Source organism: Camelus dromedarius, chromosome 17 (assembly GCF_036321535.1).
Source record: "Camelus dromedarius isolate mCamDro1 chromosome 17, mCamDro1.pat, whole genome shotgun sequence".
Taxonomy (NCBI): domain Eukaryota; kingdom Metazoa; phylum Chordata; class Mammalia; order Artiodactyla; family Camelidae; genus Camelus; species Camelus dromedarius.
In genome coordinates this window covers 41,348,577-41,360,934 of record NC_087452.1, presented here as the reverse complement: position 1 = coordinate 41,360,934, position 12,358 = coordinate 41,348,577, and the positions used below count along the sequence as shown (strand labels likewise).

Sequence of the window (12,358 nt, the reverse complement as noted above, 5' to 3'; positions counted from 1 at the left end):
GAGGTGAGCTGCATTGCAGTCTCAGTGGAGCTCTCAGCCAGTCCTACAGGAAGTTCTGAAGCTGGGATGACTCTGGAGTTTTACCCAGTTGTGGTCAGGGGGATGGGCCTTTAGACCCCAAGTCAATCAGTCAGTGCATGCAGGTCCCCCAAGGATGGGGTAAGGCAGCTCCCTATAGCCAAAGCAATCCCCAGAGGGAGGCTATCAGCTGAGGGCTGGGAGAATAAGTTCTCAGTTTCTGCAGGACCATCTGGGTGGTACACCAGTGCATTCACTTTACCGCGCTTCCTGTTTGCAGAAGGTTCTTGCAGCCCAGGAGCAGGGGCAACACAGACAGAGGGCTTTACTACTCACAGTACGGTGGCAGCATGAGCTTCACATTTGCAGCAGTTTTCCTGAAGTACTGTGAGGCGGTGCAGGGTGGGCTAGGTGGATAATGTGCACACACTGTGTGTCTGTGTCTTAACTGAGGGGCCCTGGGCTCAGGAAACCCCAGCATTATAAAGGAGCTGCAGGCAGACCTGTTCAACCTTTGCCCCCAAGGGAGACATATCTTTATTATTCTGCTACACACTCTATCTTCCAAAGCTGTTTGCTATACAAACACCCTTGAAAAGATAGTCTGGAACAAAAGCTGTCACAAGACCTCTAGAAATACCCTGGAGAATTGTCTCCCAGCCTATCTTGGAAGCAGAAGCTCATGCTTTACAGGTGACCAGATAACCCACCCACTTGGTGTCTATTATTTTCTGTTGTGTGTCCTTCTGTTTAAGAGGCAGCTCAATACAGTAGAAAGATCCTCCGTTGAGATAAAAAGCCTTTGGGTCTTGATTCTTATCCTGCCTCTCTTGTGTGACCTTCATGTGACCTTGAGCAGCATGCATCTCCAAACCTCTGTTTCTTCCCCTGTGAAGTGGGGCCAACAACAGCTGTCCTGCCTATTTGTTTTAATGGAGGTACTGAGGATTGAACCTAGGACCTTGTGCATGCTAAGCATGTGCTCTACCACTGAGCTACACCCTCCCCTTCAGAACGTATATTCTTAAAAGGGCACATACACATTATTTTTAATGGCCGCATAATATTCTTTCTGGCTAATGAACCATCATTTTCTTGAGCATTTTCCATGTCTTAGAGCAGTTCCTTCTAGTTTTTCAAGTTTCTAGTTTTATTATAATTAACCCCATGTGGGTAAAGGGTTAACAAAACCTTTCCCTATTCTGCATGAGAATTTGACCTTTGGTTAATTTTCTAGCTCTGCTTCCTTTTGAGACATAATGAAAATGGAATGTCAACAGTGTTACTAGGCGACATTGCTTAAGTGAAAATGGCCTTGAATTAGGGGACTGCATCTGGAGTGGTAAACTGCATTGGAGGAGTAAAAACATAAATACTTAGGGTTCCCTGAGTGCAGTGACTTCTCATGGACATGCCTCTTGCCTACTGAGTTGTTACTTTTGTGGGACATGAGGTTTCAAAGCCAAGGTGGTTCTTGCACCTGTAAGATGTGGATTTCATCTCCTGGCACCTGAGTTGTAACCTGGGGCACAAGGAGGGGAGAAGCCAGGGAGGCAAAGAAACCCTTTCCAGGACACCTGTGCAAACTCTTCATGGTCTCCTGCAGCCACTGTGCCAACAGGCGTGTTTCTCCAGTGTAACCTTTTGAGGACCAAGGTGTGGCCCACGGTAGCCTTAGTCGTGTCTCAGAAGACCCTTGGTGGGTCTGGCACCCCACATTTAGGATTATTTCCCTGGAGAGCTTTGCTGAAGTAGAATAACCAGGTCAAAGGCTATGGGCATTTTCAAGCCCCTTAATAAAATAAAAATAAAGTCGAGTTGATTTCCAAAAGGGTTGTACCCCCAACTTCCGCCAACTGTGGAATGTTCCTTCATCAGAATTTTTTAAAATTTTGTAGAGCTGATAACAAAAACTGGCTTCTTGTCATCATTTGCATTTTTTTAATTCTTAAACTATAGGTTGGAGAACTAGGAGTATTTCCTTTTTTGTGAATTTACACTTCTTTTCTTCTACCCAGCAAAAAAAAAAAAAAAAAATTTAATTGCAAGTAAATGGGACGTGAAATTTTTAAACTGCAAATTGCAAAGCGATGTAAGAGGCACCTTCCCTTCCACATTCTAAACTGCTCTTTCCACCCCTCCAGATCTATGAGGCCCTCCTCCAACGGTATGCCAAGCTTGAGCAGAGAATCCTGACTCAGACCCGGGAGCCCCCAGAGCGAATTCCGCAGGCCCAGGCTCACTGATCCCACTTGGAGATGTGGCCCTGGACAGCAACCATCCGCTTCCCTATTCTGAGCAGCTCTGCCTGCCCACCTGACTCCTTGCGGTGCTCCAGCCCTGCCGAGGACCACCTTAAAGCCTGCCTTAGTGCATCTTCTTGAACATAGATGGGCTGCTTTTTTTCTGGGGCAGGAAGGCAACTCTCTTTTTCTGCCTTTTATCCCAGGAGGCAAGATAACACAGCCTGGGATATGTCCAATAAAAATTGTGACTTTTCCCATTTCAGGACCTAAATCAGCAGGATGGGGGAGACATAGTAAAATAGATTCTTTCCTCTTGATTTACCAGTTTTCAGAATAATGAGTTGATTCCCAAGCATCCTCTAATAGCAATTAGATTTTAGTATCAATATGATACATGTAACATATTTTATATGTCTTAATCCATTGCAGTAATTATTCTTATCCTTGTCTTCCTTTTGTTAGCCATTCTCTCCAACTTTTCTCCTGCTTTCCTGATCTATCATTCATTCTTTATTCTTTTTTGGGGGGTGGTGGTAATTAGGTTTATTTTTCCCTTTTTTTCGGGAGGTACTGGGGATTGAACCCAAGACCTTGTGCATGCTGAGCATGTGCTCTACCACTTGAGCTATACCCTCTCCTCCCATTTTTTCTTCTTTACTGATGCTTCTGCCCTGTCTACTTCTTAATTATTGCTGGGCCCCAAGTCTCTGTTCTCATTCCTCTTTCCCTCCCATTCTGTCCTCTCTTGTTGGATGGCTTCATCTAGTCTTGGGCTTCAGCTGCTACTTATACCAGTGACACCCAGATCTGTTTTCAGCCAGAACTCTCCTTGGAGTCTGTCAGCATTCTCACAGGGGTACTTCAGACCCCACTTATCTTCCTTCGCCCTTTCCCAAACCTCCTCCTCCAGAAGTCTTGTTTCAGTGAATTGGCACCACTGTCCATCCATTTGTTCATTCAGGAAAGCAAACCTCAAACTCAGATATCCTCTTCCCCGTGTCAAGTCAGTTACCAACCATTTTGGTTATTCCTTTGGTAACTCTTAAAGCAGTTCCATTCTCTTTATCCCTTCTGTTTTACTTTAGACCCCTTGCGTCTTTGCTCAAATTATTGCAGAAGCCTCTGTAGAAAGTCCTCTGGGATCTGCCTTCTGCAAAATCCTCCAGATTTTTCTTGTGCCACAAGCCCTCACCTACGTTGGGACTTCAGTTAAACCAAACTACTTGTGGTCTTACTCAGAGTAGGAAAATGCTACAAACAGGTTTGACAGACCCGGTGGATCAGAGCAGTGGCTAGTGGGAGCTCAAAGAGAAAGGATTTAGAAAATGCATAGGACTAGAGATACCGCTTCTGAGAAAGATGACATCTCGAAAGGGAGTGGTGTCCCTTGCAGGCTTGGTGGGTGAAGGCAAACAAAGAAGCAAGAAGCCAAAAGTTGACCGCCAACAAGGGAAGTCAAAGATTTGGAAGAAAACAGGCAATTCTTACCACCACCACCTAGACATTACTGACTAGAGAAATTTTACATTATTCACCAACGGAAGAGTGCATTCATCTATCAAGGAACAGAGAAAGCGACTGAATGCATTCCTCATTTTTCCTCTGCTCCCACAGAGTTGCCTGTTATTACAAGGATGTCAGTATAAATAGAACATACTTTAAAGTATATAGTATAAAGTATATAGAAGATAGGGATGTACAAAGCTAAGACAGCAAAAGCAATATAAAGGAAGAGCTGAAAACGCCCAGGAAGAAAATGAGACAAAGAAGACAGGCAAAAAAAATCTAACACAGGGAAAATTGGAGATCTCAAAGCCAAAAGGTAAGACAATGGAACAGAGTTATTATTTAAAACTGTACCCCAAGAGAAATTCCCGAAAACAATTAAAAGACCCGAATCTATATCTTGAAGGGGACTACTATCTTGTTACTTGGAAAACTGACCCAGAATGATCAAGCCTTGCAAAGTATTATACTTTGAAGCTGAGGGAAAAAAACTCTCTAGGCCAAAAAGGAAAGATCAGGTTGGCACCAAACTTCTCAAAAAGCAAACAGCAGTGGAGCAGTATTTTTAAGAAACCTGAAGAAAAAATATGAACTGAGTGTTTCATGTCCAGCTAAGCTGCCCTTTAAGTATCAAGGATGTTTGAAAAATTTTGTTTTAATTATGCAAGAGCTCAGGAAATGTTGTACTCATCACCCTTAGGATTCTACTCAAACAAGCTTCTTCCAAGGAAGAGATGATTGGGGAAACTTCAGCAAAAGGACTGGTAGTGAGTATTGAGTATCTTTAGTTACAGATCTAAGACCAAAGTGGAAGTGGGGATAAGGGTGGAAGAATAGTATCAGATGGCACGTACTTTGACAAAGTGGAAGTAACACAACTAAGTAAATAAAAAAGAAGGGAGAGAAGAAGGGGACAGTACAAAGGGCTTGTTGCAAAGGCAGTATGTACGAGCCAAAGGATATCTTTTAAAGTTGACAAGCTAAGGGGGGAGGGTATAGCTCAAGCGGTAGAGCCCATGCTTAGCATGTGTGAGGTCCTAGGTTCAATCCCCAGTACCTCCTCTAACAGTAAATAAATAAGTAAACCTAATTACCTGCCCCCACCAAAAAATAAAAAATTAAGACAAAGCTTACAATTTCTGTATCCGATAAGGTAGAATTCAGGAAAAAAACAAAACAAAACAAAACAAAAACACCAAGAAGGACACTATATTGTTAAAAGCCACAGTTCACAATGAAGATAGACAAGTTATGAATGTTATAGCCTCAACGATTTGGTTTGTCAAATTTAAATGAAAGTCTTTGATTCTCTCCTATAGATTCCAATGGAATCCATATGGTTTCTGAATATTAAACTTTGCACCTTATAATAATAATGAATAATAAATAATGGAGAATACATCTATTATTCTCACTTCAAGAAAAAGTCCATTTACTATATACCACAAAGAAAACTATAATTTCCATAAAATAGAAATAATGCAATCTTCTTTAATTACAACACAATAAAATGAGAAAATAATAAAATACTGTTTTAAGTTCCAGCCATACTTTCTATAAAAGTACTTCTAGGGCAAAGAGGAAGTAAAACCCAAAATCTCAGAGCTTCTAAAGATATAATTGATAATGAAATCTATTGGATATAATTAAAGCAGTGATCAGTGAAGTATAGCTTTAAAATACTGTAATATTGATAAAAATAAAAGAATAAAGGGTGAATGAATTAAGAGTACAACTCTGTCCTCAACTCTACAAGGTTGCCAGGCTCTGTTTGGGATGCACTTCCTGCACTGTGGACTGGAATTTGTCTCCAGCAGAAAGCAGGGGCAGCCATAAGGCTGTCTCTCTGTTCTCAGGGATTACAGAATTGTATAATGTCCAAAAATAGTTGCCTTCTATGTTTTATCCAGTTTTCTTGTTATGGCTCTGAAGGGCAAATACTGTCCCAGCTACTGCAGGAGAGCTGGAAGTAAAACATCTTATTCAGCTCGATTTTGGTTTCACTTCCAGCAGTTTCTTCTCACTGTAGGAACCTGGCCTAAAAGGGAGGCTTGGCTGGTCAGTTTTAAGAGCCCACAGGAACAGACTGCTCCAGCTCTTTCTATTCTTACCAGAGACACCTTGCATTCACTTTCTGCTGGTTTGGGAAAAACCCCTCCTAGTTTCACCAACTGTTCTTAAGTCATTGAGCCATGCTTTCCAGTGACTATCTCTTAGAGCTTTTGGGATTCTGTTGTTCTCAGTTCCCTCATCCAGCCTGTTGCATTCCTCAGCTTTTCCCTGCACGGATGCTAGCCCATGAAGCTTTTACTGCTGTTGGGTGTTTGGGGTTTGTCTCCACTCGCTTGTATTTTGGTGTTTTGGGGGAAACCTTGTCACTTAGTTTTGTTATAGATGCACACGGATTTTCTGTTTTGTTTTTCCTTCCATGCAGTTGCTATGTGAGAATTTTGGAAGATTCAAAAGCTATGCAGCCACTAACCTAGCCACCATCTTCTCAGAATCTGGCAGATGTTTTAAGAGTCGGAAAATAATTTCCCATGCTCTCTTCCCCCGTGTCTGCACCAGAAGCAGCATGTATCAAAATGTAGCCTCCATTAGCCTGTGTCTCTGAGTTTTCACAATGAGCACAGCTTGCTTGGTGACCCACAATGGACTTGCAGGATGAGTGAGGAATAAATTTTGTTGTTTTAAGCTACTGAGGTGTGGGGATTTTCCATTAGTACAGCATTATCTAATCTATTTGGAGAATTATAGAGTTACCTTTCCATTCAAGCCACTCAATTTAGTTGACCTCAAGGTAGTCACCATTAAGTTAAGAGAGGGTGGGAAGAAGAACTACGGGGGCAAGGAAGAAAAGAAACAAAAAAACTATTTGAGAAGTGTGTCTAGGAAGTAACTTGATGTTGAAGACACACAGAACAGATTGGAAGTACATGGTTAAGCTTTGGGTGAACTGTATTGCTAAAAAACCCATGCACCCACCCAATTATACAGTGTTAATGGTAACCCCCCCTTAAATTGTTTAAGGTGGTACTGCTGTACCTAAATTACCCACTAATAAATACTACTGTATATTACCCCATATTTCTCATAATTACCCACTACAGCATATCTCTAACCAGGGCCTTTCAGAAGCTGAGAGAGTCTGGGGCTGCTTCTATGTATTTAAATGAAAAAGTCTCCAAATAAAATTACAAAAATTACTTAAAGAGTTTATCTTGCCAATTAAATGCATTTAACCCTCACAATAGAATGTGTTATAATTATACAGGTATCAGTTATATTATAATGCTGTAGTCTTCTGCTTTCTCTTATTAACTTGATACTGAAGGATGCCATGCTGAATTGTTTCTTCTTAATTCCTTGGTTTCTGACCTTGATCCCTGCGGAGGGGGGAGATCATGGAAGAGCAGTTCTAACATACAGAATGCCTGAATGGAAGAATTCCCTGCCCAAAGTTTTATTGTGGACATTTGTTGGGTTTTTGCCTTCCAGCTTCCAGTCATCTCATATCTGATATCAAATGCAGTATTTACTACTCTTTTAGTTCAAAAGGGCAGAAAACCCAAATCAAACTTGCTTTTCAGATCTCCATCATCACCTTTCTCAAACAGCCTATAGGCTCATGAACAAATGGTGGCAGAGACAGAGGCTAATCCTATGAGCTCAACAACATGGATTTCAGCTCTGCAAGAGGATTTCAGCAGTGGCAATGGGGACTGCGAGGGTTCTAAGGCAGAAAAAACTTTAATGTGTCTCAGGAACAGAAAGCAGGCCAGTGTGTCTAGCTGATAATGGTGAGATGGAGGAAGAAGGGCTGATTATGTACAGCTATTGTAACAGGAAGCCATGGGAGGATTTAAACCAACTTGCTGATGGATTGAATATGGGAGGAATCAAGAATGACTCATAAAATTTTGATTTGAGCAATTGGTTGGTTATACTGCTTATTCAGATGGGCAACTGGAGGAGTAGATTTACAAGGGAAATGAGAAATTCTTCAGCTAGGTCAAATAACAAGGTGCCTGATAAGGCTGCCCAATAGAGATGTCAAGTAGGCAGTGGGTTATAAGAATTTGGAGTTCCCAGAGATGTCAGGGTGGAAGACAGAGATGTGAGCCCTTACTGTGATACCCAATCTGGTGTGAAGTAGACAAGATGAACCAGCCAACCCAATAAGGAGCTGTAATCTTTGACATGGGATTTTCCAGAACTGGAAGGGGCCTTTAGAGACCCCCAAATCTTTCTGGGTCATGGTTCCAAAGTGTAATGCCTGAGATGTTTCAGGTGCTTTGGAAACTGGAGGTGGTGGATCCTCATTTCAGCTTCGGTCAAGACAATTTACGTCTTACAGGGTGGACTTTATGTAAGATTTTGTATAAATAAGGTTTCTCCTATTAAAAAAAAGCAAAGCACAGGAGTCTAACCTCCTCACTTTTTGTATAAGGAATCAGGCTCAAAGAAGTGAAACAGCTCAGTTTCAGCCCGCCCAGCTGCTCTCGCCTTGCTCCAAGAAAGGCTGTGGCAAATCTGGAAAGGCCAGAGGACAATTTCTGTATCCAAGGATTCCACGCCTCGTCCCTGAGCTATGAGGGGTCTTTCCCTCTTTAGCTGGGGGTGGGGGGCATCATGACCCTCCCAAACTATGGTTGTGACAAGCACCGTAGAATCTGAGATAGAGAACAATGGTCCCCAAAGAGGAATCTGGGGGGTGAAGAGGACAGCCCAGACATTTGCTAGACAAGATCTTCAATTGCGGGGACTGAAGGCAATTAACGGTTTTGAAGGTGCAGATTGAAGCTGGGGGTGGGGGGTGGGAGTGCTGAGAACACTTAGGTGGGTAAGGGTGAGGAAAGCAAGTTCCCAGAGGCCTTTTCCCACCTGCTGCTGCTCTACGGGGCGGGGCTTACGCCCTCCCTCACTTGGATGGGTTCAATTCCAAGATACTCAGCTGTGCCTTTTGTGCGTGTGTGTGGGTGGGGGGTTGGGCTGCAGACGTGGTGGTCCACTTGTTATTTTAGAGAAATCAGCCTTTTCCTGCTGATTAGTTCACTCACCAATAAACACGACTCTCCTGTGGCTCACTGTGACTCGCATCTCATGTGGGGAAACGGAGGCGCAGAGAGGAATCCAGGCCAGAGTCGGGGGCGGCCCACCCACTCTGGAGTAGCAGGGCATCATGCCCTCGGGAGCATGGTCGCCTGCGCACGAAGCAAGAATCCCGGAGCGGCGGCCACGGGGTCCTGGAGTTCTGGGGCAAAGTGGTCCGGGGGTCCAATCCCGCCACCTTTGCCATCGCGCCCTGCCTCACGCTCCAGACCCGCGGTTTGCACGCGCCCTCCCGGAGGGCGTGGGCTGGGGGCGGGGCCTCCGTGTTGTTGTTTCTCCGGGGCTCCGCCCCTGAGGGGGGCGCGGACCACGCGGCCGAAGGGCCCGCCTCCCCTCCCCCTCCCCGCCCAGCTCGCCCGCCTCTTTGTATCCAACATCCGGGTTTCCCCGCTGGCTCGGCTCCGCGGCCGCGGCTCAGGAGCCATTTTGGACTCGGTTCAGCTCCCCTCCCCCCACCCCTCCCCCCGTTCATGGCCCCTCCGGACTCGGCCCCTGCGCCCGGGGCCCGGGCCCAGCCCCGCCGCGCTATGCCTGAGTCGGGTGCGCCCCGGCCCGCGCCGCGCCGCCGCCCCCCGGCCCCCGCATCGCCCCGCAGCCCGGGCCGCAGCCTGTGCCGTCCGCAGCGGCCCTAAGCCCGGCCCAGCCGCCCGGCCCTAGGAGCCTGCACGCTGCCCCGGGACGAAGGCGCAGGAAGCGCGCAGGGAACGAGATCTAAGGAAGAAGCGGGAAGGAGAGCGCAGCCGCCGCCGGGCCCTGCGCGCCCCGGGAGCGCCGCGCGGCCCTGCCCGCGGGCTCCTGGTGTCCGCGGGGCGGCGCCGCGGAACATGACGGCGCCCTGGGCGGCCCTCGCCCTCCTCTGGGGATCGCTGTGCGCGGGTAAGAACGGGGCGCGGCGTGGGGGGCGCAGGGAGGGCGCGCGGGGCGGCTTCGGGCGCTGCTTGGTGTTTACCAACAAAGGGCGGGCCCGCGGCCTTCTCTCCGGGCCACCTGCATCCAGCCTGCACCTCCCGGGGCGGGGACTGGGGACGCGCTGGGCGCCCCGCTCACTGATCTTGGGGGGGACAGTCTTGCCTGTGCGATGGCCTGCGGGGCTCCGGTCGGCGGAGGCGACCCCAGCGTCTGAGTTCAGGATACACGGGCGCGTGGAGCCCAGGGAGAATGAGAGGAAAACCGGAGCCTGGGGAAGGTGGCCAAGCAGGGCGGGCAGAGCTAATCCGGGGGTGGCGGGATTGTAGGTGCAGCAGCGGCGGGGGGCAGGATTGCGCGACCCTCAGAGTCACTAGGTGTAAGGAAGCGAAGCGGCCCGCTTCACGTAGCCCGGAGGAGTCCCCTACACCCCATCCCACCAGCGTCGGCGTCGTGTTCCCCGGGAGGCGCGCAGTTGGCGCCAGCTCCCACCTGCGCCCGCTTTCCCTTTGACGCCCCGGGACGCGAGGTGCGGCCACCCTGCGGGACCCCTGTGTTTTGGGAGCCAGGGAGGGGAGGTGCGGCGAGAAGAAAAACCAACAGGTTCCAGTCCGTTCTGGCTTCTGGGAAGCACGTGGCGCGCGGGTGGATGACCCGCGGGGCTAGCGTTCTGCTCGCGTGTGAGTGGTTGAGGTTGTTTGGGTGCGGATGTATACACGGGGAGTTCTCATGAGAGAGCGCTTTTCCCCAAGGCCGAAACACTGATTTTTCTCTTCTAGCGGCGCTGGGACGCGCCTACTCAAGTGTGCGCGCAGGGATGAGCTCCGCGTTCGGAGTGGAATGGCTCCGGGCAGCCCTGGGAAGCGTGGGACCCGTGCGTTAAAACTCCAGGGAGAAGCCCGAGGCGGTCGCGGAGGCTGGTGCGCGGCAGCCCGGGCGCCTGGTCCTGCGCGTCTTTGTTCCCAGCCCCCATTACACATGCAGCGCGGGTCCCCCGCCGCCCGGGGTGGCAGCAGCGCAGAGCCTGGGAAACCCGCGAAAGGCGGGGCCGGGCGTGCAGGGGCGGGGCTGGGATCCCCCGGCTGCTGCGGGGGTGGGGATGCGGGATCTCCATCTCATCCCCACTCCCACTCCGCCCGCCTCCTTTGCAGTGTAGCATGGCTTAGCTGTCTACGCCGAAAGCAAGTGAGTTCTCTGTGTCGGGCTTGGAGCTCCGTGTCTTGAGTGCAGGGACTAGAGGACAGAGACCCCTTATTGGTACTTGGGCACTCTCTGGAAGGGATGTCATGGCTCTTCTGGAGCCGTTTTCGGTGTCGTAGAAGCAAGGTGTTGGGGGGGGGTGTTTAACCTGTTTCTTTCTCTGCCTTTTAAGTGCTGCTTTCCCCCCAGAATGAGAGCTCTGAAGTGAAAGAAAGGCATTTTCTTCTAGAGGGAAGGGCGGCAGCTCACCTGGCTGTCTGTGGGTCCCTCCTGGAGGTGCTGGCTCTCCCAAGCCCAGGCCTGCAGAGGGGACTTCCTCCCAGGACAAGACAGCCTGAGACCTGGAACCCTCTCCCAAATTTATCTCTATCTGGCCTGACCAGTCTCAGGTCCCTCTCTGATTAGGTGGGGCAGAATGGGATTGGGCCCTTGGAAGGACTGTGTTTTCCCTCCTTTTCCCTGGCTTGGGCAGTGCTGAGCACTGGACCCTGCAAGGTGGGGCAGCTGGAGTTAGACTGGAGTCCAGCTACCTGTGTTCCTGCCGTGGAGGAAGGTGGGGAGTCTCTGGGTGTTTCTCATGGTCACACCAGCCAGTTAGTTCTCTGGTGGCCACTGCCCTGACCTGTGAGGAACTATGGAAAGAGCTTCCTTAGACGGAAGTTGGGGGCAGAGCTGGCCCTCCTGTTCCTTGTACTTTGTAGATTCTCTTCCTTCTTGCTCCTGGCTTGCTGTTTAGAATTACCTCCACCCCTGCAGCACATGGCATCCTTGTAGAAGAAAGATCTAGAACAGTGTTGTCCAACAGAAATACAGTGTGAGCCACACATATAATTTTAAGATTTTTCTGGGTGTTATGTTAATAGAAGGAAAAAGAAACAGACGTGTCTTAGTCTCCTCAGACTGCTATAACACAATACATAGACTCTGTGGCTTAAATAACTTTTTTCAGTCTGGAGGCTAGAGGTCTGAGATCTGTGTGCCAGCATGGTAGTGTATGGTGAGGGCTCTCTTCCTAGCTTGCAGATGGCTGCCTTCTCACTGAATCCTCACACATGGCCCTACCTGGTGCTTGGGGTGGGGCGGGGGGTATTGTTCTTTTTTCCTCTTCCACTAACCTTGTCATGGGGGCTCCACCCTCATAAACGAGTCTTAATCTTTTGCAAAGGCCCTATCTCCAAATACCATCATATTGGGCATTAGGGTTTTTTGATGTATGAATTTTGAGGGGACACAAACATTCAGTCCATAGAAAGTCAAATTAACTTTAATGGTATATTTTACTTAACCTAATGTATACAAAATAATCATTTCAACGTGTAATCAATATTAAAAACAGACATTTTATATTGTTTATTTGTACTGTCATCAAA

The 12,358-nt window shown here is 48.1% G+C and overlaps 2 protein-coding genes across 4 annotated transcripts in view; both read left to right on the top strand.

Annotated features, from left to right (window-relative positions):
• Positions 1 to 6,976, top strand: part of XYLB (xylulokinase) — a 46,776-nt gene extending 39,800 nt beyond the window's left edge. Inside the window, exons 19-20 of one of the 3 annotated variants that reach the window (XR_010384954.1) lie at positions 2,163 to 4,086; positions 6,205 to 6,335. Coding sequence is in view for 2 of the 3 variants with exons in the window: in XM_031469971.2 (XP_031325831.2) it covers positions 6,205 to 6,384 (180 nt within the window). In the remaining variant the exon portion in view is untranslated. Of the gene's footprint in view, positions 1 to 2,162; positions 5,385 to 6,204 lie in introns of those variants that run through there. The other 2 variants (XM_031469971.2, XM_031469972.2) reach the window with 2 other exon arrangements.
• A 2,396-nt stretch (positions 6,977 to 9,372) lies between these two features.
• ACVR2B (activin A receptor type 2B) overlaps positions 9,373 to 12,358 on the top strand; it is a 34,763-nt gene continuing 31,777 nt past the window's right edge. Inside the window, exon 1 of the mRNA XM_031469970.2 lies at positions 9,373 to 9,758. Coding sequence (XP_031325830.2) covers positions 9,707 to 9,758 — 52 coding nt within the window. The 5' untranslated portion in view covers positions 9,373 to 9,706. The remainder of the gene's footprint in view (positions 9,759 to 12,358) is intronic.